Here is a 26,376-nt window from a genome sequence, read left to right on the forward strand (position 1 = left end):
GTTTATTTAAAACAACATGTATGTAGTCTTAGTGTAAATGAAGTATGATGCTATATGATGGGTTTATTTAAAACAACATGTATGTAGTCTTAGTGTAAATGAAGGATGATGCTATATGATGGGTTTATTTAAAACAACATGTATGTAGTCTTAGTGTAAATGAAGGATGATGCTATATGATGGTTTTATTTAAAACAACATGTATGTAGTCTTAGTGTAAATGAAGGATGATGCTATATGATGGGTTTATTTAAAACAACATGTATGTAGTCTTAGTGTAAATGAAGGATGATGCTATATGATGGGTTTATTTAAAACAACATGTATGTAGTCTTAGTGTAAATGAAGGATGATGCTATATGATGGTTTATTTAAAACAACATGTATTTACTTTCCTTTATCTTGCAACGTTCCATTGTGTAAGGCGGCAGCTCCCAGCATTAGTCCACAAGGTACAGATTATTTTGTTTTGTATATAAAAAAGGCATTATGTACCCTGCTCATTTAATCATTTATGCCAGCACCATTCTTAAAGAATAAACAAGGTTTTGGAGCTTAATTGTATAAAAATAAATATTACAGTAACGATTTATGTTTTTTCTCAGGCAAAAGAAAAAATCCTCCTACCTTCCCTTCAACCAGTACACCACCAAAGCAACCGTGTTTCTCCAAACCTACACAACCAACCTCTAAATTCGGTAAGTACTTCTAAAGTTACTCTTTTATTACAAAACCGGATAGATTGTTTTGCTATAGTTAATCGCCCAAAATATCTAGACATTCATACTAATTCATGTTCATTGTATGTAATAACACAGAGAGACAAGCCATGAAGGCAGCAGAGACGTGTGTGACACAAGTCCTTGAGAAACTAAAAACTCTTCCCAAGAAGGAATTCATTGACTACCTCAAGTAAGCACTCACAAAAATGTAAAATAAAAATGTAAAATATGTGTAATTTGAATAATTGAATAAATGAAAACGCTGCCCTCACGTCATGATAACCGCCTCCATCCCATATAAAATAATGTTTACCGACTGACTCTTGAAAGCACAAGTTGTCTGATTTACTAACTTAATGTGGACATTGCATTACTTAAATATGAACCATAAAATTAAAAAAATCATACAGCTAACCTCTGGCACAATCACAGCCAGGTCACTATTTGCAACTAAAAAACTAAACTCAAAGTGTTTCACATTGTATGTACAATTTCTTGAAAAAATTACATTTGATTATGCTTTGTACTTTTTTACAGGGGTAAAATGACAAAGCTAAGGACAGGTGTTAAAAACAAAGTCTTAGTTGGAGTATTTGGGAAGACAGGAGCTGGTAAGAGCTCTTTGATAAATGCCATCTTGGGTGAGCCGAATTGTCTGCCCAATGGTGCAAACATCAGCGCGTGTACCTCAGTCATGATTCAGGTGGAGGCCAACATGACTAACTACAGCTACGAGGCAGAAATTGAATTCATTTCAAAAAAGGTAGCTTTATCTATTGTAATGTAATCAATGTCTCTAAAACTATGACCATTGATGTTATTCTTAATTGATTCCAAAACCTTTACTTTCAATTGACCCTTCAATTGACCCCCCCTTGTGCATTGTTCAATTATTTAAACTATTACTTTTTTAATGAAAATGCTCAGTTTTTTGCCATTACAATAATTGGCTATGCGTTTAAGAGCTTGCTGGAGGCTGGTCAGATTCAAGCTTAGTTAGGAACAGTTGCTATCCACTGGAGCGCTCCAATTGGTTGCTTAACAATTTGGAGAGGAGCTTAGCGAAATATCAATTGAAATAGGGAAGTTTAAGCTGTTTTATGTGATGTCAGTGGCCCTAAGAGCACAAACGAGTACTATCTATGGGGGGGTGCTACGTTTTCCATTAGTAGGCTAACAGGTCATTCTTACCGAATTGCTGTGTGAAAGAGTAATACATAAATTACTAATCAATGGTTAGTAAAAATTTAATATTCTAAATGCAATTCACACATGATAATTTTTGTTTTAGGAATGGGAAGATGATATAAAATCTCATCAGGATGTCATGTCTGATGAAAATGACAACAAAAATGAAGAATTAGTCAGGGTGGCAACTGCAAAAATTCAGGCCTTTTACGGAAAATATGGAGTTGGGAAAAGTTTAAAAGACCTGATGAAAGGGGAGCATTTCCGAGAAATTCCAGAATTTCTATCACCAACAAACACTGTTAAGATGATTTCATGTGGCACGGTAAAAATCTTCTTTTTTTTTAACATATAATTAGGAAATTTGTGCAGATTAATTGGTTAATCAACAACTTTTTAAATTAATTAATTCAATCAGAGTCACATGTTGTCTTTAATTTTGTCAATAATGAAAAGCTTGTTAGTTTACTTTCAATAAAAAATGCAAAACATTATTTACATTTAACAAATATATGGGGAAGTATAAATATTATTCATAGAATGTGACTCTTGAAAAATCTGTGAACAAAACTACATTCCAAGTATATAATTTCCCCCCAAATTAATTGATTAGTTTGTACATAAACTAAAATCCTGGCTGATGTTTTTTCCCCACACATTGAGAATGTTTTTAGTGACACAGGCAATAGCTGAATATAGACTTAAAGGTAAACTCAGCGACGTAGATGCAGAAAATAAAAAGCATAGTGGGTCAATTTCCGCAACAACTGAAAGCGTTGAAACGTGAGGCTCAACTTCTCTGCTGTTTAGGTGCACTGGCTAACATCCTGTGAACAGGGTGAAGCGAACTCTTGCACATGTGCAGATACTGTGTGTGACTGTGAGAACGAAATCTTGCATCTTGTTTCAATATCAGCGGTGCTGCTCATTAAAACGTCATTTTGCTGAGTCTACCTTTAAACATGTCTGGGTCGATCAACAAAATAAATAATGTATAAGTATATTTTGAGAGAGCTATGCTTTTGACACTGACAGGCATCAGAGCTTTCTGGAAAGATTGCCTGTTACACAAGGAGTGATAATAAGATGGAAGTAAAACACTACTGGCCACTTGTGAAGTGTGTGACAATTAAGGTGCCCAACACCAAAGAGCTTCTGGAACACATTGTGCTGTTGGATCTTCCTGGAACTGGGGACTGCAACAAGACCAGAGATAATATGTGGAAATCGGTATTAATTTATTTTCCTCTTATGGTCTCAATCTGCCATTTATAATGACTCGCACTTCTTTTTATCTCCCTGAGCAATGTGATTGGTAAAATTTTACCAGGACCTGCCAATTTTTCGGCCAAGAGATCTACAGCTTAATCCTTAAAACTGAGATCTTTGAAAGGTGAAACAGCACTACTGGTCGCCCACTGGTTGTTTTTGTTTAGTTGACTAAATGGAGGTGAGGAACTTCTTTTTCTCTTTTGTGCCCCTGGTGGACGGTTTTGACGGAGTCCCCCGACATCCTGGGGATCTACTAAACCATCAAATTTCACTTTGAATCTGGAGCGATCTCTCAGAAAAAAAACAGTTTGTTGTTTGCATTAACTTATTTGTGGTTGTAATATCCCAAATTGACATGGCAGTTTCCCCATTAAGGATTCCAGCTTTAATGGTATAACTGCCACTTCTGTGTGCGATATTAAAACAGCAAAGAATATGCTGCAAAAAACAAACGACATTTTTTCCCTCAGACATAATTTCACGCAAGATGGAACAGCAGAATATGTACTGCAACAATGTTTTACTTCGTTGGACGACGCTGCTCACCTCCGCTTCATCAACAAAACAAAAACAATAACAATGGCGCATGACTTTCTCAAGTAATGTCAAGCCAAGGTTATGGGCAACTGTAGGACAGATTGTCCACTTTGATATAATAAGACCTTTCATTTTCTTTTGAGGTGTCGGAAAAGTACATCAACATGCACTTTTGTATTAACACTCTATTTTTAAAGCATTTAAGTCAGTGCTCGTCTGTGTGGATCGTGAATGACATCCAACGGGCCGCCTCTGAAAGAGAGCCATGGATGATTTTGGAAAGCAGCTTCAGTTATCTGATACAAGGCGGAGAATGTGAGAATATCACCTTCATCTGCACCAAGACAGATGACATCAACCCTAAGAACTACCTGGGGTGAGCTGGGGCTTGTATATTTTCCTGCCTGATTTTTAAACCAGTGATCCTTTGTATCCTGAAATCTATAGGGGCTGATTCTGACTTAGGAATTGTACACCTTTCCTACTCACTTCTCATTAGTTGGAATTCAGACTTACCTTATGCAGGTGTGTAGCGGGCTTTGCAGGCGTGGTTCCCTTGACCTCACTGAATACATTTAATTCCACCTCTGAAAATCCTCCCACTTGCCAAGCGATTTTATCGTTGAGTTTTTATTCAATATGGCTTTCAGTATGTTTATCTTAATTAAAAAATTCCTTTAAATACAGTGTACTCTACCTTTAATTGGAGTTTTGTTGACAGACTCAGTCAAATACATCGAGAGAACAGGTTCAGAATATAGGGATCAATGAAAGAACACCCTTTATGCATATTCGTTTCATTTTCAGCATCAACAGGTAGAGTTAAACATACTCTGATCTTGTAGATTACTTAAACACATTTTAGGGTTAGGAAAGTATATATAGAAATCAGTTTGAAGACACATTACGCAATAAATATATTGATAAATAAATACAGTGGTTTAATTCATCCTGAAAGTTGTCATATTCAATTGCTCAATGATGATGATGCTGCACTACAAGTCACAGCAAACACTGCCAAAGTGCTGCATGCTAAATGGCAGTGCATTGCTTCAGACACACCCCTCCTGCCAGACACACACACACACACACACACACACACACACACACACACACACACACACACACACACACACACACACACACACACACACACACACACACACACACACACACACACACACACACACACACACACCAGCCAATGCACTTTGTCATATCATCACTATTGACACAAACTGAATCTTCTAATGAACCGAAAGTTTAAACATGGTCTAGACTAAATGTCCATGTCGTAGGCTAAATATCCAAGTTTTGGTTCGAACGGTTCATTGCTGTAATCTACAGAAAATGCCATCAAGGTTGTCAAAAGGTTATAAGATAAACGATTCACATGACGGTTACTACTAAAGGACAATAGGACAAGCGAGTACAAATGAGTCAACATTTGAATCCTCTACTTTGTGAAATTGCAGTCTGCACTCAGATCGGTGAATTCAAAGTGAATTGTGCTGCTTTCCTGTGTCCCGTTTACAGCGCACAGCGGAGGGAAAGTGTACAGACACGAGCCACAGTCCTAGCTACTGTAGGCTATTAAATATTGCAGGTTTTGGTTATTAACTCTTCAGAATGAATTACCAGAAAACAAAACTTGCACCAAAACACCATGCAAATGAGAAACATGTAAGCCTATTACAGCAACATTTAAGCAGTAGTCTGGCTACTCATCTACAATACATTTTGAGTGCTTCTTATTTTGTTTTAATATGTTAGAATGCTATATAGATGTATTACTCTTTTTCGACTGTGTGCGTGTCTCCATCTCTTTCATTAAAATGCTATATACAGCATCCCGTGGACATTATAAAGGGCCATATTTTTTCAAATCGTATTTGTATGCACAGACATGGCAAAGCAATCGCTGAATTTGACTCAAGCTGGCTGATCTAAATGCATAACTTTGATAGCTGTATGATAAAGAATGTAACCTACGCACCTCCTTAAACCTAACATAAGTAAAGAAGTACATTTGTGTGGAAGTCAAACATTTGTTTTACTTTGGAGGCAGATCCATTGCATATGCTCAGAATGACAAAAGAATGTAGCCCTTTACATAGCCCTTCTCCCCTTGTCTATAGGAGGGACGCAAGCTATTTTAAAAGGCCCAATTGTTGATTTAGATGTTCACAAATTTCACAGATTTTGACTATCACAAATGTTATGATATATTTGGTAAAGTAATAAAGAAAGTTAAATATTTTGGGGGAGATTATAACAGATTATACCAATATATGGACATATTATAAAGTATGAAAAGGCTTATTCATAAACATGCTTATTTCTGCATATCATCATATTTGTATGTTTTATTATAATTGTACTGTTTACTAGATCATATAGGTTGAAAAGTGTTTTATTCTCAGACATAAATAATAGTTCCAGGTGAAAGTAAAAGTTCATAGCTTTCTATTACATTAATAAAATCTTTCCTTCTTGTTAGATAGATGACTAAAGCCATAGCGAATCAGTGCAAACCGGCTGTCAGCTCAACTTTTAAGATGAATGCACTAGCTGTGGGTTGCTCTGGATGGGAGTGTCAGCTGAATGACAAAATTATAATGTAAATGTAGTGATATGTATATTTATGTATTTAATCTGTTTGGTTGTTCCCTGTTTGGACTCCAGGAAGATTAGCCGCAACTAATTGGGGATCCTAATAAAATACTATTAAACGTTTTGTTTGCATTACATTTGTGCACAAACTGAAATTATTAGTGGCTGAACTTTCCCTCACCTCAGAATTCATTTAGATTACGCAGCTATCTTAATTTATTATTTGCAAATACTTAAAATTGTGCATGCCACAAGCAGGTCTGCAATGTACACAATGTATAGTGGAACAATCGAGCAACACAGCTATAATGTATGTGCCCATAGAGAAATTTACATTTCTAACATAAGTATTACAATTATAGATCACCAGTTTTAAAGAACACTGAACTGCACCTCGACCTGGAAAAGGTAATCAACACCTACACCAGCTAAAACTGATGTTAAGATCCTTCAAAACTGTCTAAATGATAATGTTCTATATTTTGCTTTTCAATCAGAAAGGAGCAGCTGAGCGGAAACGAGGCTGCATCCAGCACAGAAATGAACAAGCTAAGATAATGTTGGGAGAGAGGTTCAACGACGAAGTTGTGAAAAAGGTTCGTTTTTATGTACACATCACAAAGCTAGAGTCACATGACTTGGACTCGAGTCTGAAACATTAACTTGAGACTTGACTTGGAATAATCAAGAATAATCATTGTCTGATTACAGGAGCCTCACGACTCAGGACTCGACTTTGACTTGAGACTGATGACTTGACATTATCTGGCCAGGTTTTGTAACGTTTTGTCACTCATTTTGTGGCACAGAGTCTATGTGGATTACTCTCCATGCATCCAGAGACAGTAGGCGTCATCCTTGCAAAAATAACTGTAACAGATTGGCTAGTGAAACGCACACTCTGTACTCTGATTGGACTAGAAAACTGTCAATCAACACAGGTCGGGTGAGCTAGCAAACAGATTGCTGATTTTCTGTACAGCTATAGGATCAGGTGCATGGTTTTCTTTGTTCCTATTTCCCGGTTTATGTCAGAGTTCTGTGTGTCTGTGTCATATGTCTGTCATTTTTGTTGTGAGTAATAGGAGTGCGTGCCTCAATGCCCATAGAAATATACTACGTGACCTGTGCTCCACGCGTTTGAGCCAGAACATTGAATAAGAGAAAATTATTGTTCCACGTATGCATGGTGTTGAAATATCAAGAATAATCATTGTCTGATTAAGATTTATATACCATTGTAACAATGGATGTGGAAATGGCCTTTTACATTGTAGATCCAGTTTATCAGTTGTAATTGCCAATTGGGTAATTGTATGGTCTTGGGGGCCAAGTGCTTATATTTTGTAGGCCTACCTGTTTGAGCTCCTGTTAGACACATGCATTTGGTTTCTCAAGGGGAGGCTGTACAGTTGTGGCCTCTACCTGTGTCTGTTCAGATAGGACAGGTTAAGCCTGATGCAGAGGCTATTTATTTTGGGCTATTACCCATGGACATTTGGTAAATCTACTTGTATATTTTGTATGATATTGCTCTTTCACCATTGGATCACCAAGACCTGTAAATAAATCTACACTCTGAGCACGTCAACCTGCCTTGCCTTCTGCTGATTTCATGCCCTTTAAGACTGCTAATAAAAATGTGTTGTGGACAAAATAATGAAAAGGGTTGTCTGGCAGTGTCAGTAAATAGACACAGATTTGTAGTTGAACAATCATTTTTTACTTTACTCGAGACTTGGCTACGTTTGACTTGACTTACTCATAGAATGTCCGACTTGGACTTGACCAAAATCTTGACCCGTTCTACTTGGGACTCGACTTGAGACTCAGACCTGGTGACTTGAGACTTGCTTGTGACTTGAATAACTGTGACTTGGACTCATGCTCACCAAAACACCCTCAACTGTGTAAACTCTAAGAGAAACATTTGAGTACATTCGTATTGACTAGACACCAAACTACCTCATGGTGTTGTTTACAGCTGCTCCCAATAATATTACTTGGTAAATTGTGCTGCACTAAAGCATTAATACCATCTGGCTTGTGTTATTATTTATTTCTTCATAAGTCTTCATAAAGAATTCATATAGGCTTCATAATCACTGCATAAATGGGTCACAAATAATCTATAATGTATTTTATGCTCTATAAAAAATGAATAATTGTGAACATATAAATTGGTCACACAGTTACGCCACATTATGAATCTTTATAGAGCGTGATATACGGTTGTAGATGATGTGTAGAATCTACATAGTGCTTTATGAAGCGGACCAATTTCTCTTCACGAAAAAACGTCATGTTACATTTAAAATAACACTAAAAACATCACCCATAAGGAGATACATCCAAATCTGATATGATTATACACAAACCAACACAGATTCGTAATACTAATTACATACAATGTTATATATATATATATAAAATACATTACAATACTTATACAGTTTGTCACATTCTTCACTCCTCTTCAGTTGCCTTAAATATTTGAGAAGGAATCTGTATTAAGCTATAATCATGTTATTTGTCCATGATTTGTCTGCCCTTGGACTCATTATACAAAAGATACATTTCAATTATAAACTTTAGATCCGATAGGAAAATAGTCATTCTATCCACTTTGCAAAAACTTTTGGCACTCATCTTTTTAAATTTACACCAAGTCTTAAACTTTTTACTTGCTGTTGTTAATAATTAACACTATCGATTAAAATGCAGTTTGTAAAATTGACATTCAAGTAAGACATAAGCTGGGCTACTTGATCCCAAAAGTTTCCCAAGCTTTTACATTAAATAAACATATGCTCTGTATCTTCTGATAATAAACAAAAACCGGTGCAAGACTCCATTTATAAACCGTTGACATATTCGGTAGGTAATTATGACCCTTTTCTTTCTGAAGAGAGTTTCAATGTTTGTTGTCGCCACACTCTACCGAAGTTGATATTTGTTTGATCAGATAACACCCTCTTCCAGTTATTCTGCATAAATTATATATATATATATTTTATTATCAATAGATTGTCCTACAACTATTTCCTGTTTGCACAATATCTAATGAATTGTTGGTGCCACATCCTATTGTAGTATTGCTATCATTGTGCAATAAAATACAACTTTATGGAATGGCATTTCAAATTGTAAGTAATTCAGAAATCCAGTTTCTTGTATCTTGAAGCTTTGTGGTCCCTTATTACTCGCTGCATTAGTGTCAGAAATAAGATACTGTGCCTTACCATGATTGTGGTGTAATCAAAAGTGCAGATGGAGGCGCTAAGGGGGTTGAAAGACTGTAGTGATAGTGTGGCATTAACAACATTGTGTACAGATCTGCTATCTTAATTTGATCACTGTTGTGAGAGAATTATCCTGGAAATGTCGATTTCCTTGTGTATTTAAGGTTTAAAAAGGCTTCCAAAGTTTGTAATTTCCACTTTAAAATATGAGACAAGATTTTCCCAAACAAAACATCTATCAAACACTATAAAAAATGTATATGAATTATAATCCACATTATAGTTCACATTTACTGTTGCTGTATGATTTTGTTGCCATTTGAGAGAAACTGGTCAAATTAACATAGCAGATCTGTATATATGATTCAAAGTCAAGCTTACTTTAAATGTTTTTTTACTGCATTATCCTGACTTTGTAAGTCACCCTGCAGTTCAACCTTCTTCAACTTCTTAGGGACAGCCCCCTTTTTTGAATTTTCACCTAAATTACATACCCAAATCTAACTGCCTGTAGCTCAGGCCCTGAAGCAAGGATATGCATATTCTTGGTACCATTTGAAAGGAAACACTTTGAGGTTTGGAAATGGGAATTGAATGTAGGATAATACACTGCTCAAAAAAATAAAGGGAACACTAAAATAACACATCCTAGATCTGAATGAATGAAATATTCTTATTAAATACCTTTTTCTTTACATAGTTGAATGTGTTGACAACAAAATCACACAAAAATGATCAATGGAAATCAAATGTATCAACCCATGGAGGTCTGGATTTGGAGTCACACTCAAAATTAAAGTGGAAAACCACACTACAGGCTGATCCAACTTTGATGTAATGTCCTTAAAACAAGTCAAAATGAGGTTCAGTAGTGTGTGTGGCCTCCACGTGCCTGTATGACCTCCCTACAACGCCGGGGCATGCTCCTGATGAGGTGGCGGATGGTCTCATGAGGGATCTACTCCCAGACCTGGACTAAAGCGAGACATGATGTCCCAGATGTGCTCAATTGGATTCAGGACTGGGGAACGGGCGGGCCAGTCCATAGCATCAATGCCTTCCTCTTGCAGGAACTGCTGACACACTCCAGCCACATGAGGTCTAGCATTGTCTTGCATTAGGAGGAACCCAGGGCCAACCGCACCAGCATATGGTCTCACAAGGGGATCTGAGGATCTGGTCTGAGGATCTCATCTCGGTACCTAATGGCAGTCAGGCTACCTCTGGCGAGCACATGGAGGGCTGTGCGGCCCCCCAAAGAAATGCCACCCCACACCATGACTGACCCACCGCCAAACCGGTCATGCTGGAGGATGTTGCAGGCAGCAGAACGTTCTCCACGGTGTCTCCAGACACTGTCACGTCTGTCACATGTGCTCAGTGTGAACCTGCTTTCATCTGTGAAGAGCACAGGGTGCCAGTGGCGAATTTGCCAATCTTGGTGTTCTCTGGCAAATGCCAAACGTCCTGCACGGTGTTGGGCTGTAAGCACAACCCCCACCTGTGGACGTCGGGCCCTCATACCACCCTCATGGAATCTGTTTCTGACCGTTTGAGCAGACACATGCACATTTGTGGCCTGCTGGAGGTCATTTTGCAGGGCTCTGGCAGTGCTCCTCCTGCTCCTCCTTGCACAAAGGTGGAGGTAGCGGTCCTGCTGCTGGGTTGTTGCCCTCCTACGGCCTCCTCCATGTCTCCTGATGTACTGGCCTGTCTCCTGGTAGTGCCTCCATACTCTGGACACTACGCTGACAGACACAGCAAACCTTCTTACCACAGCTCGCATTGATGTGCCATCCTGGATGAGCTGCACTACCTGAGCCACTTGTGTGGGTTGTAGACTCCGTCTCATGCTACCAGAACCACTCCTTTATTGGGAGTGGATATCCTTATCATTTTTGTCCAAAAGGAAAAGGCTAGCAGCTACATTTTACAACATATACATGGTTTCCAGATAGTCAAATAGCTGGGCTTTACGGGACTATCTAGCTAGCTTTGTTTGACCCCGATTGGTGCTAATATGACAAAGATACAGTTGTTCAAGTGATGGCTGCCTGCTTCATCGGCATGCCATGAAGGCGTCGCTCTCTGACCAAATATGGTGTCCTATAGGATATACTACACCCCTAATGAAATAGGGAAGTCTTGTTACCTTCTAGGATTCTCTGAGTAATAGATACAAACGTGATTTGACCTGTTGAAACAACGTTAGGGTGAGATTTTCACAGGTTCCTTTCTTTGCAAATTGAACGAGTGGAAATACAAAATTGATTGTGCATGTTATACAGACCTTTTAACCTCTAGTAACTCCCTATCCCGGGTCCGGGAGCGTAATCATCGACTGACACTAATTAGCATAACGCAACGGACATAAATATTCCTAGAAAATATTCCTATTCATGAAAATCACAAGTGAAATATATTGAGACACAGCTTAGCCTTTTGTTAATCACCCTGTCATCTCAGAATTTCAAAATATGCTTTACAGCCAAAGCTAGACAAGCATTTGTGTAAGTTTATCGATAGCCTAGCATAGCATTTTGTCCAGCTAGCAGCAGGTAACTTGGTCACAGAAATCAGAAAAGCAATCAAATTAAATAGTTTACCTTTGATGAGCTTTGGATGTTTTCACTCACGAGACTCCCAGTTAGATAGCCAATGTTCCTTTTTTCCAAAAATATTATTTTTGTAGGCGAAATAGCTCCGTTTGTTCTTCACGTTTGGCTAAGAAATCGCCTGGAAATTGCAGTCACGAAAACGCCAAAAAATATTCAAAATTAGCTCCATAATATCGACAGAAACATGGCAAACGTTGTTTATTATCAATCCTCAAGGTGTTTTTCAAATATCTATTCGATAATATATCCACCGGGACAATTGGTTTTTCAGTAGGACCGATTGGAATAATGGCTACCTCTGTATTTTACGCTAGAATCACTCTGAGAGCCATCAGGTGACCACTTGCGCAATGTAGCCGCTTACGGTTATTCTTCAACATAAATGCGTAAAACTACGTCACAATGCTGTACGGAGAATACGGAGAAAAAGTAATCTGGTTGATAGCCCATTCATTTGCTCAATAGGGACGCATTGGAACGCAGAGCTTTCAAAAGATGAGTCACTTCCGGATTGGATTTTTCTCAGGCTTTCGCCTGCAATATCAGTTCTGTTATACTCACAGACAATATTTTTACAGTTTTGGAAACTTTAGAGTGTTTTCTATCCTATGCTGTCAATTATATGCATATTCTAGCATCTTGTCCTGACAAAATATCCCGTTTACTACGGGAACGTTATTTTTCCAAAAATGAAAATACTGCCCCCTAGTCACAAAAGGCTAAGGATATGAAAAAATATTTTATCTAACAAAACAACACTTCATGTTATCTCTGGGACCCTTTGGATGATAAATCAGAGCAAGATTTCAGCATGTAAGTACACATTTCACCTTCAGAGGTGAATTTATCGAACCTATCATGGTGAAAAAGTGTTTTGTTGTTAGGAGCTCTCCTCAAACAATAGCATGGCATTTTTTTCGCAGTAATAGCTACTGTAAATTGGACAGTGCAGTTATATTAACAATAATTTATGTTTTCAGCAGATATTTGTTGTTTCTCTAAAATCTGCGATCTTGACATAACGCGCTGCATGAATTACAACTGTTCTGTTGACGGAACACCGATCCTTGCTCTTCCACTCATTCACCAACACCTCAAGGCCTCAGGATCATCAAACTTCTGATACTCATACAGCACATTTGGTGTGATAGGATTTGTGAACCACTATAAAAAAAATGTTTAAGATAATTATTGAGTTTTAAAGGCCTTTCAAATAGAAATGACAAAATACTCAAAAGTAATTGAAAAACTGTTTTTCAACGGCATGTAACAGAAATACAGCCCATCTCTTACTGCATTAGTGTAATGTGTAAATTGTTCTTACCCATCTATTAAATAAACCTCAAGTCAGATCTTTCTAATGTTTTAAATAAGAACATCTACTCCATTCTATCAAATGCCTTGTGTTTTGTGTATAAGCGAGGCTGTGCTGTAGACATGGGTACGAGGCGAATCCGAGCTACTGTATTTCAAAGCCTAATATGGAAAATATAATTTATAATTTATTTATTTTTCTCATACAACTCTTCCAGAAACCTTTCATTCAAATGGAAAAGATCTTCCAAGTGTTTACAGTGAGTGCTGAGGAATTTCAGAATGATGAGAATCCCATTCTGGAACAAGAACAGACAGGTAAGATAAGTGTTGACATGAAAGGCGTTCAGCAAGACAAACACCATTGTTATCAAAAAAAAAGCTAAGAAATTCAATTTATTTTCTGTAACCATGAACATTGGCTAACAGTAGCTAACAGTCTGAGAAGGATGTGAGTAACAACGAACGTAACTGTTTTGGGTCTAAACTGCCACTACAAATAATAATGTGATGATTGAATCTTTTATTACATGTAGTAAGAACAGCAAAATCATTTTCAAGTTGAACATTGTCGCTAAAATTCCACAGTAACCCCTACAAAAATGAGCTATTTGCGACTTCACCGTAATATTTTTGCATGTTCATTCAACCCATTCAACTGAAATTGTTGAACTCACCTATGCTATTGAGCCTTTACAAATTGACAACAATACTGTTTTGAGCTGTGATTAATCTCTCTTGGACAAGTAACATAAATAGTACTAGCACTTGTTGACCGACTGTGGGATGTGATGAATAACAAGGAACTTTGTTCCAGTATGCAGATTTTTCATCACTGATCATATGTACAAATCACAATTTCACAGGAGCTCTCATCTTCTGAATTTGAAACTTGCCTGGAAATGGTGGATAGTTTCCATTTAGGGGGGTTGACACATCACTAGTCTTCATAGTATACTCTTACAGAAAAAACACATGATTTCACATGTGGAAAATCCCATGAAAATGTTATTTCACATGTGAAATTATATGAAACCATCAAATTACAGCGTGCCATGTAAAGGCACGGGGACGAAGACCAAACAAACACGTGTAGAAAATACAGGGTTTGAAACCCAAACAAAAGAGCGAGCAGTACCTTGAATATATACACAAGCGCACAATGATACCACACGGGATGAGATCCATAATCATCTGAGCAATACACGTGGCACGAAAGCCATAACACAGCACAGGTACTCACACGCACCAACGGACATTGGAACAATAATCGACATCCCAATGGTGAAACAAAGGGCACATTTATACAAATACCATCAGTGGGAATGGGGACCAGGTGTGTGTAATGACACAGTTCCGGAGGGATCTGTGACAATCTTTCACATGTGGATATGGGGATTTTCACGTGATCACATAAACTTTCACATGTTGATTCAAAATTTCACATGATGCTCTGCAAATAAAAATGAGCCTGTAGGATGTCCCCAGAAAGTAACAGTATGTACTCTACCTACAACTTTGTTACCTGAGGCTAGGGTTTCAGAGACGGACAAACAGATCTTGAATATCTTATTGTATAACAACTTTTTTCACTAATGTTGCAGAGATACCACAACTCAAACAAGTTCTGGAGGATATGAATGAGAGACACTCAAAGACTGCAGTTAAAGACTATATATCTGGAGTCTATGGGATCCTCTCTTTGATCAAAGCGGCCAACTCCAACGACTCGACGATGGTATGACATGCAAAAATCTATCTAGTGAAAGTAAGTCAAGAATGAATTGTCCTTCTTTGATTTTGTGTCTTAGGTTGAGATGAAATCAAACATGTACCAACTGCTAAAGGATTCACTGGAGGAGCAGCTTTCTACCATCACATCCCTCATGACAAAACATTACAACGACCTTAAAAAACTCCTGTCAGAGGGAGTTGCCAATTCAAAAAAATCATGCTTGCAGATTGCCAAGGAGAAAGTAATCACACCAGAGGCAGTGAGTTTAAGCTAACTGAAAATCATGTTTATATACTCTATGTACAGTAGCTAGTTATCTTATCTCTTGTGATACCTATCAAAGCAATTCGGCATGTCTACACTTTGTCAGAGAGTCCCGGCAGAAGGCTAGACATGCTGAAAGCATCAGAGTTTTATGCATGTTGTTCCATTGAACAATTCAATAATTCATATTTTAATTGCAAGAAGAGTGCATTCGTCCTTCTTGTTTTTGATAGAATATGCTAATATTTTTCCATTGTCAAATTCTTTTTAGAGAAAGGATGGCAGAGGATACCATCGTACATTGTCATCTTTATGCAGGAATAAGGGGTTCTGTAGGTCAACAAATGGAGACATCACAGACCTCAACAAAACGTTGGCTGAATCTATGTACGCTGCCATAAATGAGAAATTTGCTGTAATTTTCCCGTAAGTACTATTCTCACAGAGCCAATTATTCTTTCACATTAGTCAATTCATTATCCCTATTTGAATAAAGGACAACTAATGGTGTGGTTATAATTTATTGTTTCAAAGAAATGCTGGAACAACAGGAGAATCAATCTATAAGAAGATCTGCAACTTCAGCATCATCTCAGACAACATGGCCAAGGAGTGGGAGAACACCCCCATGTCTCTGTATCTGATGTTTCTCACCACCGAGGTATAGTGGTATGATTTGTCATTGGCACTCTGCAAGCATGATATATTTGACTAGATTGTGTAATTTTCCTGAAGGAAATGTTGTGCTTGCTTTAGCTTTCCAAAAGTATTTTTATGGTAGTAGAAAAGCCAATGTGTTTTAGTAGAAGTAGTGACTGTATTTGTAGTAGTCGGGTAGCTTTTAGTGGAATGCAACAGAGGTTGCCAACCTTTGTTGCTTGGAGCGTGTTTATGGCTTTGTAAGCTTCTTACTGTAACTACAATGGTTGTAATGGGTCCTAGGTGTAGCTGGTGTAGAGAGTCAGGCGCAGGACTGCAGATATGAGTAATCAACGTACTTTTACTCAAACTGTCAAATATACAAAGTAACAAATACATGCACACCATGACAGACTGAAAATACAACAAACAATCACTCACAAAAAAACATGGGGGAACAGAGGGTTAAATAATGAACCAGTAATTGTGGGATTGAAATCAGGTGTGTAAAACAAAGACAAAACAAATGGAAAATGTAAAGTGGATCGGCGGTGGCTAGAAGGCCGGTGATGTCGACCGCTGAACGCCGCCCAAACAAGGAGAGGGACTGACTTCGGCGGAAGTCCTGACAATGGTGCTCTCACAGTGAAAAGTTTAGCTACTATCATAATGTCAGGCATTATCCAGTCCATTGAATCAGCATGTGTTGTGGGTGTGACTTTTTCACCAAGATGCTACAGCGAGTAAGAGAAATTAGCTGCACCTAGTTAATTGATTACCCTATCCAGTGTGCAGGGAATTTTGGGAATATGCCATGGCCCAGCTGCCCGCTAGCAAACTCACTTTAGTAAATTCAGTGGTAGTTGAAATAGCCTAGTGATTGTAGCGTAGTAGTAGTAGTAGTAGCAGTAGTAGAAGTAGGAGTAGTACTTATTTTAATTTATTTAACTGTCATGCTGGTATAAAGGATTTGGAGACAGGCGCAGGAATACATAATCTGAGTTTTTAATACACCCAAAACAAACACGTGTAGAAAACACTGGGATGTACCCAAACAAAAGAGCAAGGGTAAACCTCTTAGAACGACACGGGACGAGACCCGTAATACACACTGCACAAAACACGCAGCACAGAAGCCAAGACAACGCATAGGTACTCACACGACCAACGGACATGGGAACAATAATCGACAGCCCAATGGGGAAACCAAGGGCACATTAATACAAATACAATCAGTGAGGAATTGTAACCAGATGTGCATAATGACACAGTTCAGTGCAGCCTAGAAGGCCGGTGACATCGACCTCCGGAACTGGTGGACAGAATGAGCAGCAGTACTGGGGGATTCATGACATTAACCTTTCTTTAACTAGACAAGTTAGTTGAGAAGAAATTCTTATTTGCAACGACGGCAGAGCCACATCAAAAACACTGAACAAAATTTTGAATGCAAAATCTGGAGTGTTGGTCCCATGTTTCATGAGCTGAAATAAAAGATAACAGAAATGTTCCATATGCCAAAATGCTTACTTGCCCAAAATGTTGTGCATACATTTGTTTAATGAGCATTTCTCCTTTGGCAAGATAATCCATCCACTTGACAGGTGTGGAATATCAAGAAGCTGATTAAACAGCATGATACTTACACAGGTGTGCTTTTTGCTGGGGACAATAAAAGGCCACATTAAAATGTGCAGTTTTGTCACATAACACAATGCCACAGATATGTCAAGTTTTGAGGGAGCGTAGAATTGGCATGCTGACTGCAGGAATGTCCACCACAGCTGTCGCCAGAGAATTTGATGTTAATTTCTCTACCTTAAGCCAACGTCGTTTTTGAGAATTTGGCAGTACGTCCAACCATTCTCACAACTGCAGACCACATGTATGGCGTTGTAATTTCAGAGCAATTTCCTGATGTCAACGTTGTGAACAGAGTGCCCCATGGTGGCGGTGGGGTTATGGTATGGGCAGATATAAGCTACGGACAACAAATACAATTGCATTTTATCAATTGCAATTTGAATGCGCCGAGATACCGTGACGAGATTCTGACTACCATCACGCTACCATCACCTCATGTTTCAGCATGATGATGCACGGCCCCATGTCGCAAGGATCTCTACACAATTCCTGGAAGCTGAAAATGTCCTATTTCTTCACCAGACATGTCACCCATTGAGCATGTCTGGGATGAGCTGAATCAAAGTGTACAACAGCATGTTCCAGTTCCTGCCAATATCCAGCAACTTCGCACAGCCATTGAAGAGGAGTGGGACATCATTCCACAGGTCACAATCAACAGCCTGATCAACACAATGCGAAGGAGATGTGTCGCGTTGCATGACGCAAATGGACATCACACCAAATACTGTGACCAACCGATACATATCTGTATTCCCTGTCATGTGTGAAATCTATAGATTAGGATTTCAATTGACACATTTCCTTATATGAACTGTAACTCAGTAAAATCTCTGAAATTGTTGCATGTTGGGTTTGTTTTCATTCAGTATAGTTGATAGAATTTCAATTAAAAGTCAAAATTACTAACAAATATATTTTCACAATGAGTGAGACATAAGGTAATTGTAACGGCGTTCTTCGTTTGTTGAGAGATAGTCGGACCGAAATGCAGCGTGGTGGTTACTCATGTCTTTAATAAAGAAAACGGCGATACATGAAATAACTAAATAAATACCAAAAACAACAAACGGAACGTGAAACTTATTACAGCCTATCTGGTGAACACTACACAGAGACAGGAACAATCACCCACGAAAGACAAAGCGAAGCTCAAGCTACCTAAATACGGTTCCCAATCAGAGGCAACGAGAATCACCTGACAGCTGATTGAGAACCGCCTCAGGCAGCCAAGCCTATACAACACCCCTAATCAGCCGCGATCCCAAATACTACAAACCCCAATACGAAAATACAATAACATAAACCCCTGTCACACCCTGGCCTGACCAAAATATATAACGAAAACACAAAACACTAAGACCAAGGCGTGACAGTAATAAAGTAACATTTTACATCAAGTTCTTAAACATGTCATATTTTTGTGATTATAAGTATAGCGACATTGTTGTTACATAGGACTTGTGACTTGTGTGTGTACAGTAGTAACAAAAACATTCAGCTCATTACTATGCAATTAAAATGAAATTACCACAGTACTATGTAACAGCATGCTAATAAAATGTTTGTCCAAAAGTAATTTGTTTTATTACACAGGAACAATAATAGTTTAATGTTAAGTGAGAATGCTATAGATTTAAATTTGAGGTGGGGTTTTGCCAAGCTTACTTTAAACAGTTGAGCAGTAGTGGGCCAAAGTCAGAAATATGGAAACTTCTAGAGTGGTCTTGCTAAAGCAAGGCACATAAATTATAAGAGAGAAATGTGCCTGAATAAAATATCTTCTCCATCCCAAAGGAAAATTTTTTGAAGGATAAACTAAAACGAGATGTCCTCCTGAGGAAGAAAGTGATTTATGAATCTCTGACTGACGAAGTCCAGATCATAATGTGCCCATGTTATGAGGGTGAGTCACCAGTTTGATTATAATGAACGAAGAATCTTTAGACAGCAAGATTTTAATAAAGGTAATAACGAACCTTCTAATTACGTATTTGATTATTTAAACCTAGCTGTGATTACCTAATTTCAATCTATGTTTTTTATTTTAGATGTCATTATGACTATTGTATTGAAGAGGATAATACATGCACTGAGTGTAGAAGACAGTTCCATGCTCTTTTCATGACATAGAATGACGAGGTGAATGCTATGATCCTTTATTGGTGTCACTTGTTAAATCCACTTCAATCAGTGTAGATGAAGGGGAGGAGACAGGTTAAAGAAGGATTTTTAAGCCTTGAGAAAATTGAGTCATGACTGTTCCATTCAGGGTGAATGGGCAAGACAAAATATTTAAGTGCCTTTGAACAGGGTATGGTAGTAGGTGCAAGGCACACCGGTTTGAGTGTGTATTAAGAATGGTCCACCACTCAAAGGACATCCAGCCAACTTGACACAACTGTAGGAAACATTGGAGTCAACCTTTGTCCAGAATCCCTGTGGAACTTTTTCAACACCTTGTAGAGTCCATGTCCTGATTAATTGAGGCTCTTGTTCCTAATGTTTTGTACACTCAGTGTATGTACCATGTATAATAGATTATCTCATGTTCACAAACAACAATTATTGTGTGTTTTAAGAGGCTTCAAAGATATCTGGAAAGGGAACCTTGAAGAAGACTCAGGAACTCCTGGTCAAGCACATCGACTCATCGAAAAACCCCATGTTTGACAATGCTCAGAAAAAGATGTTGGAAGGTTTTGAGAACCTGAGGGTTAGTTGCTTTTATTGCACCATTAAAATTATAAATAAACTAGTATAAATCAATAGCAAAAAGACATGAAATAGTGATCAGACTACATTTGATGTGTTATAGGAATACATTGAGCAGACGCTGAGAACCGAACTACTGGAGTCATTGAAGCGGTCCCTGAAGACACCTAACAGTTTATCTCTCCCAGGTAAATGACAGATTGCTCTATTCTTATGTTAGCCCTGTTGTGTTCTATATCCCCTACCTGACTTCTGACTGAAGGTTATGCTTGTGATTTACTTCAGATGTCAGTGAGCAGTTGGAAAACATGGAGACCTACAAGATGTTGGCTCTAAGAGAGCGCACAAGCCAAATCTGACTGTTGAGAAGAGTCATAAAGCAGAAGTAGTGACATGATGGTAAACCATTCAAAACCCTTGGCTATAAAAATGTATCACATTTTCAGTAGCTTATTTATCAGTAGTTGTTCGTATCAGAAGTTTTGCTGTAGTTATTAATGTTATGTTTGCTGACGTGATGAACGTGGTATAAGCAGGATAAACATTTAGGGTCTATCAGTGCTCTGATAAAAATGCAGCTTTGCTGAAGAAGCACCATGATGCTCAGAGAACTCATAGCTCCTAGGTTTTGATTCCTTACACATTTTATGCTCAATGTGTTGATCCTTTACATATTCTATACTCAATGTGTTTATCCCTGCCATATTCTATACTCAATGTGTTGATCCCTGACATATTCTATACTCAATGTGTTGATCCCTTACATATTCTATACTCAATGTGTTGATCCCTGACATATTCTATACTCAATGTGTTGATCCCTTACATATTCTATACTCAATGTGTTGATCCCTGACATATTCTATACTCAATGTGTTGATCCCTGACATATTCTATACTCAATGTGTTGATCCCTTACATATTCTATACTCAATGTGTTGATCCCTGACATATTCTATACTCAATGTGTTGATCCCTTACATATTCTATACTCAATGTGTTGATCCCTGACATATTCTATACTCAATGTGTTGATCCCTGACATATTCTATACTCATTGTGTTGATCCCTTACATATTCTATACTCAATGTGTTGATCCCTGACATATTCTATACTCAATGTGTTGATCCCTTACATATTCTATACTCAATGTGTTGATCCCTGACATATTCTATACTCAATGTGTTTATCCCTGACATATTCTATACTCAATGTGTTTATCCCTGACATATTCTATACTCAATGTGTTGATCCCTGACATATTCTATACTCAATGTGTTGATCCCTGACATATTCTATACTCAATGTAAACAAATAAATTGGTATTATTTTGTTGGGTAACTGATCGGCACTCAGAACTCATTAAGAGGTGGCTTCTATCTTCAATATAATCATTCATTCAGAAGGTTAAACACAAAATGGTGCAGTTTGAGGCCATGTGGTGGAGAGTGATGTGGGCGCTGGAGATGGGGGTGTGAGCAGATGGGTCTGGGCACATGTTATGTAGTTGTCGTTTGTATGTGTATGTTTGGTATTGTTTATAAAGATAAAATAAAATGACAAGCTTGCAACGCGCATCTGTTTATTCATTATGAATAGGATTTATTTGATTTATTTTGTTTAGAATCTTCCTTGTAACCACAATGTCACGAATAATTGAACACACACAACACTTGGTCAAAACATTTCTTTATTGAAGACGATTATAAATAATGTTGGTACTAATTTATTTTGATCCAAAGCCACAAATGAGTGAGTCACTCAGCTTTATGCCAACAAATATAGCTTTATGCTGTGAAATAACCTACTAAATAGGCCAAGCCTAAACGAATATATTAAGTTGCCTAAATAAACTAGTGCATTACATAAATACGTGAAGTAGCTTAATAAGTGAAGTAGAAGGACCCCTTGTTTCAGAAAATCACTTTATAGAGAGGCAATCACACTTTCACACTGTAGTAAATAAAGCCAGTTCGTTATTTAGAATGATTTCTTTCTGTTTTTAGAGACAAATGTTGCAGTCAATTAAACTCATTTTTCAACCACTCCTCAAATGTATTGTTAACAAACTATAGTTTTGGCAAATCTGTTATAACACCTACTTTGTGCATGACACAAGTCATTTTTCCAACAATTGTTTACAGACAAATTATTTTACTTATAATTTACTGCATCACAAATCCAGTAGGTCATAAGTTGACATACACTAAGTTGACTGCTTTTAAACAGCTTGTACAAATCCAGAAAATGATGTCATGGCTTTAGAAGCTTCTGATAGGCTTGACATCATTTGAATCAATTGGAGGTGTATTTGTGGATGTATTTCAAAGCCTACATTCAAACTCAGTGCCTCTTTGCTTGACATCATTGGGAAATCAAAAGAAATCAGCCAAGACCTCAGAAAAAAAATTGGAGACCTCCACAAGACTGGTTCATCCTTGGGAGCAATTTCCAAACACCTGAAGGTACCACGTTCATCTGTACAAACAATGTACCCAAGTTTAAACACCATGGGACCCCGCAGCCATCATACCACTTAGGAAGGAGACGCATTCTGTCTCCTAGAGATTAACGTAATTTGGTGAGAAAAGTGCAAATCAATCCCAGAACAACACCAAAGGACCTTGTGAAGATGCTGGAGTTAACAGGTACAAAAGTATCTATATCCACAGTAAAACGAGTCCTATATCGAAGGCCGCTTAGCAAGGAAGAACCCACTGCTCCTAAACCGCCATAAAAAAGCCAGACTACGGTTTGCAACTGCACATGGTGAAAAAGATTGTACTTTTTGGAGAAATGTCCTCTGGTCTGATGAAACAACAATAGAACTGTTTGGCCATAATGACCATTGTTATGTTTGGAGGAAAAAGGGGGAGGCTTGCAAGCCGATGAATCAAGTTGTAGGGGTGCATTGCTGCAGGAGGGACTGGTGCACTTCACAAAATAGATGGCATCATGAGGCGAGAAAATTATGTGTATATATTGAAGCAACATCTCAAGACCTCAGTCAGGAAGTTAAAGTTTGGTCACAAATGGGTCTTCCAAATGGACAATGACCCCAAGCATACTTCCAAAGTTGTGGCAAAATGGCTTAAGGACAATAAAGTCAAGGTATTGGAGTGGCCATCACAAAGCCTTGACCTCAATCCTATAGAAAATGTGTGGGCAGAACTGAAAAATCTTGTGCGAGCAAGGAGGCCTACAAACCTGACTCAGTTACACCAGCTCTGCCAGGAGGAATGGGCCAAAATTCACCCAACTTATTGTGGGAAGCTTGTGGAAGGCTACCCGGAACGTTTGACCCAAGTTAAACAATTTAAAGGCAATGCTACCAAATACTAATTGAGTGTATGTAAACTTCTGACCCACTGGGAATGTGATGAAAGAAATAATAGAAGAAAATAAATCATTCTCTCTACTATTGATTCAGACATTTCACATTCTTAAAATATAGTGATTTCTTTCTGTTTTTAGAGACAAATGTTGCAGTCAATTAAACTCGTTTTTCAACCACTCCTCAAATTTATTGTTAACAAACTATAGTTTTGGCAAGTTTTGACCTAAAACAGGGAATATTTACTAGGATTAAATGTCAGGAATTGTGAAAAACTGAGTTTAAATGTATTTGGCTAAGGTGTATGTAAACCTCAGACTTCAACTGTAGCTAGCTAGCAGCAATTATGCAGTAATTATCTTAGCAAAAGACTGCACAGCAGTGTTCAAACCTGAGGAATATATCAACTGTTCATAATAGTATAAAGATCTATGGAATTATACAGTATAACATACTGTATTTAACAATCCATTGGGTGGTATGTGCCCTGGACAGAGAGAATTGGACAGCACCATCAGAGGGAGATTAGAGGGGGGCTGAACATAGGCTGATAGAAACATCAGGGGTAATGGAGTGAGGAACCTGTTATCCAAGGGAGTTCTGCTTCTTCAGGATGTCTACTTTATTTATTTAACCTTTATTACCTATGCAAGTCAGTTAAGAACAAATTCTAATTTTCAATGACAGCCTAGGAACAGTGGGTTACCTGCCTTGTTCAGGAGCAGATCGACAGATTTGTACCATGGCAGCTCAGGGATTGGAACTTGCAACCTTTCAGTTATTAGCCCAACGCTCTATCCACTAGGCTACCCTGCTACCCCTAAGCACCTCACTCTGTCCTCAGGGGTCTTTCTGTACCAAAGTGTGAAAAATAAATGTGAAAAATTGTAGACAGTAAGAGATGTGAAGTATAAGAGACCGTAAGAGATGTGAAGTATAAGAGACAGTAAGAGATGTGAAGTATAAAACACAGTAGTTGATGTGAATTATAGAAGATAGTAAGAGATGTGAATTATAGAAGATAGTAAGAGATGTGAAGTATAGGAGATGGTACGAGATGTGAAGTATAGGAGATAGTAAGAGATGTGAAGTGTCATGACGTTGCCCTCTTTGGGTGTGGCGAGCCCCATCCCCCCCTCCCTGCCTCCCCCTTTCCTCCTTCAACTAGGCTGCTGTGGTCAGAGAGACGTCGTAAATTCCTGAGGTTCTCCTCATGGACACACAGTATAGAGAGAGTAAATGTTCATAGAGAACAGGAGAATTTCTTCCACCTCACAGAACTCGAGGTCCGAACAAATTTCATGTTCCCGGAGAAAGTATAGAAGATCGGTGAAGAATCCAGCTACGAACTGGTCCATTTCTTACAACTTGGGGAAGCTAATGGGAGACGGTGTGGCCACATTACCATAACGCTGTTTATATAATAGTCTCAGATATGAGGTTTACATCTAATTGTTGTATAAGATTAATGAGTGAGTATGATACTGTTAACACAATTTTACAATGTGATTTTGGACTCAAAAAGGGAATTGGAGTTAACTAAATCAAAGGACCGCCCCTGAGCCCAGGGTCAGGCGTCCTGGGACAGCCCCTTTTCTGCAATTCCGAATAAAACCCGACTTTGAGAAATTATCACCAGACCATGTTTTTCTCCATTAGGAGAGGACAAGGGTTTTAGACCATTGCTGAATCTTTTCAACCATACCACGTGGTTACACTCTTAGACTATCGATACCGACAGAAGAAGAACAAGTGTTTGATATTAATTACTAGTCTGCAGCTAGGAATTCGGTATCATTGAACGACAACCCCCGAAACATCCATTCTATAATAAATTAATGAATGTCACTTTGAACTATCCCCTCTAACCAAGACACAGAGAGAGAGAGAGAGAGAGAGAGAGAGAGAGAGAGAGAGAGAGGACGAAACTCTCCAAAATAAACAAACTTTTCACCAGCGATCAAGACGACACACTGAGCGTAAATATAAAAATTGATTGCAATTGTTCCCGAATGAGTGAGCGTTCATGTGCAAAGGATTAGCATTTCAATTGTTATAATTATCACTCTGTAGTGACTTCTTCGTCAACCCCCATTTCCCCTTTTGTCTAACAAGCCACGATGACGGTTTAGCCCACTAGGGCACATTCCCCTGTCATTTCTTGTAACCTCATTTACCTTGTTTGTCTATGCATTTCTGTGAATTACTTAGTTAGTAATAAATAAATGATTTAAGACAATTGATGTATGGATGACTCATAGTGAAGACTGGGTTCGTGCAGATAACCAACAATTTACGATGTTTGGAATGAGACTAACGTGAGGTAAAGTAAATCATTCATTAATTCGAAGACTAATTGATCAAATAAAATATCTGAAAAGTTTGTAATCTGAATATTTTTTCTTAGTGCCCCGACTTCCTAGTTAATTACAGTTACACGATTAATCAGTTGATCGCGTAATACTAATTACAGAGAATCTTTGATAAAAACTTTAAGTCTTCAATTTAATGATAGTAAAGACACGACACCACACGACC

The 26,376-nt window shown here is 38.1% G+C and overlaps 1 protein-coding gene across 4 annotated transcripts; it reads left to right on the top strand.

The window, feature by feature from the left end:
- Window positions 1-318: 318 nt before the first annotated feature.
- On the top strand, window positions 319-22,079 carry LOC109877180 (nuclear GTPase SLIP-GC). Of its 4 annotated transcripts, XM_031818434.1 has the most exons (18): window positions 320-452; window positions 606-698; window positions 819-912; window positions 1,260-1,485; window positions 2,014-2,235; window positions 2,946-3,140; window positions 3,917-4,095; window positions 6,695-6,740; window positions 6,830-6,928; window positions 13,725-13,824; window positions 15,111-15,244; window positions 15,318-15,500; window positions 15,777-15,931; window positions 16,040-16,166; window positions 19,586-19,694; window positions 20,371-20,504; window positions 20,607-20,691; window positions 20,789-22,079. In XM_031818434.1, the coding sequence occupies exons 1-18, from the start codon at window positions 350-352 to the stop codon at window positions 20,860-20,862; spliced, it is 2,358 nt and encodes a 785-aa protein (XP_031674294.1). In that variant the 5' UTR covers window positions 320-349; the 3' UTR covers window positions 20,863-22,079. The 4 variants fall into 4 exon arrangements, with proteins under 4 accessions (XP_031674296.1, XP_031674294.1, XP_031674295.1 ...); XM_031818435.1 differs by lacking the exon at window positions 2,946-3,140; XM_031818436.1 differs by lacking the exons at window positions 20,371-20,504; window positions 20,607-20,691; window positions 20,789-22,079 and adding an exon at window positions 19,840-19,949 and having other exon boundaries at window positions 319-452.
- The last annotated feature ends 4,297 nt before the right edge of the window (window positions 22,080-26,376 follow it).

Source organism: Oncorhynchus kisutch, unplaced genomic scaffold, assembly GCF_002021735.2.
Source record: "Oncorhynchus kisutch isolate 150728-3 unplaced genomic scaffold, Okis_V2 scaffold1389, whole genome shotgun sequence".
Taxonomy (NCBI): Eukaryota; Metazoa; Chordata; class Actinopteri; order Salmoniformes; family Salmonidae; genus Oncorhynchus; species Oncorhynchus kisutch.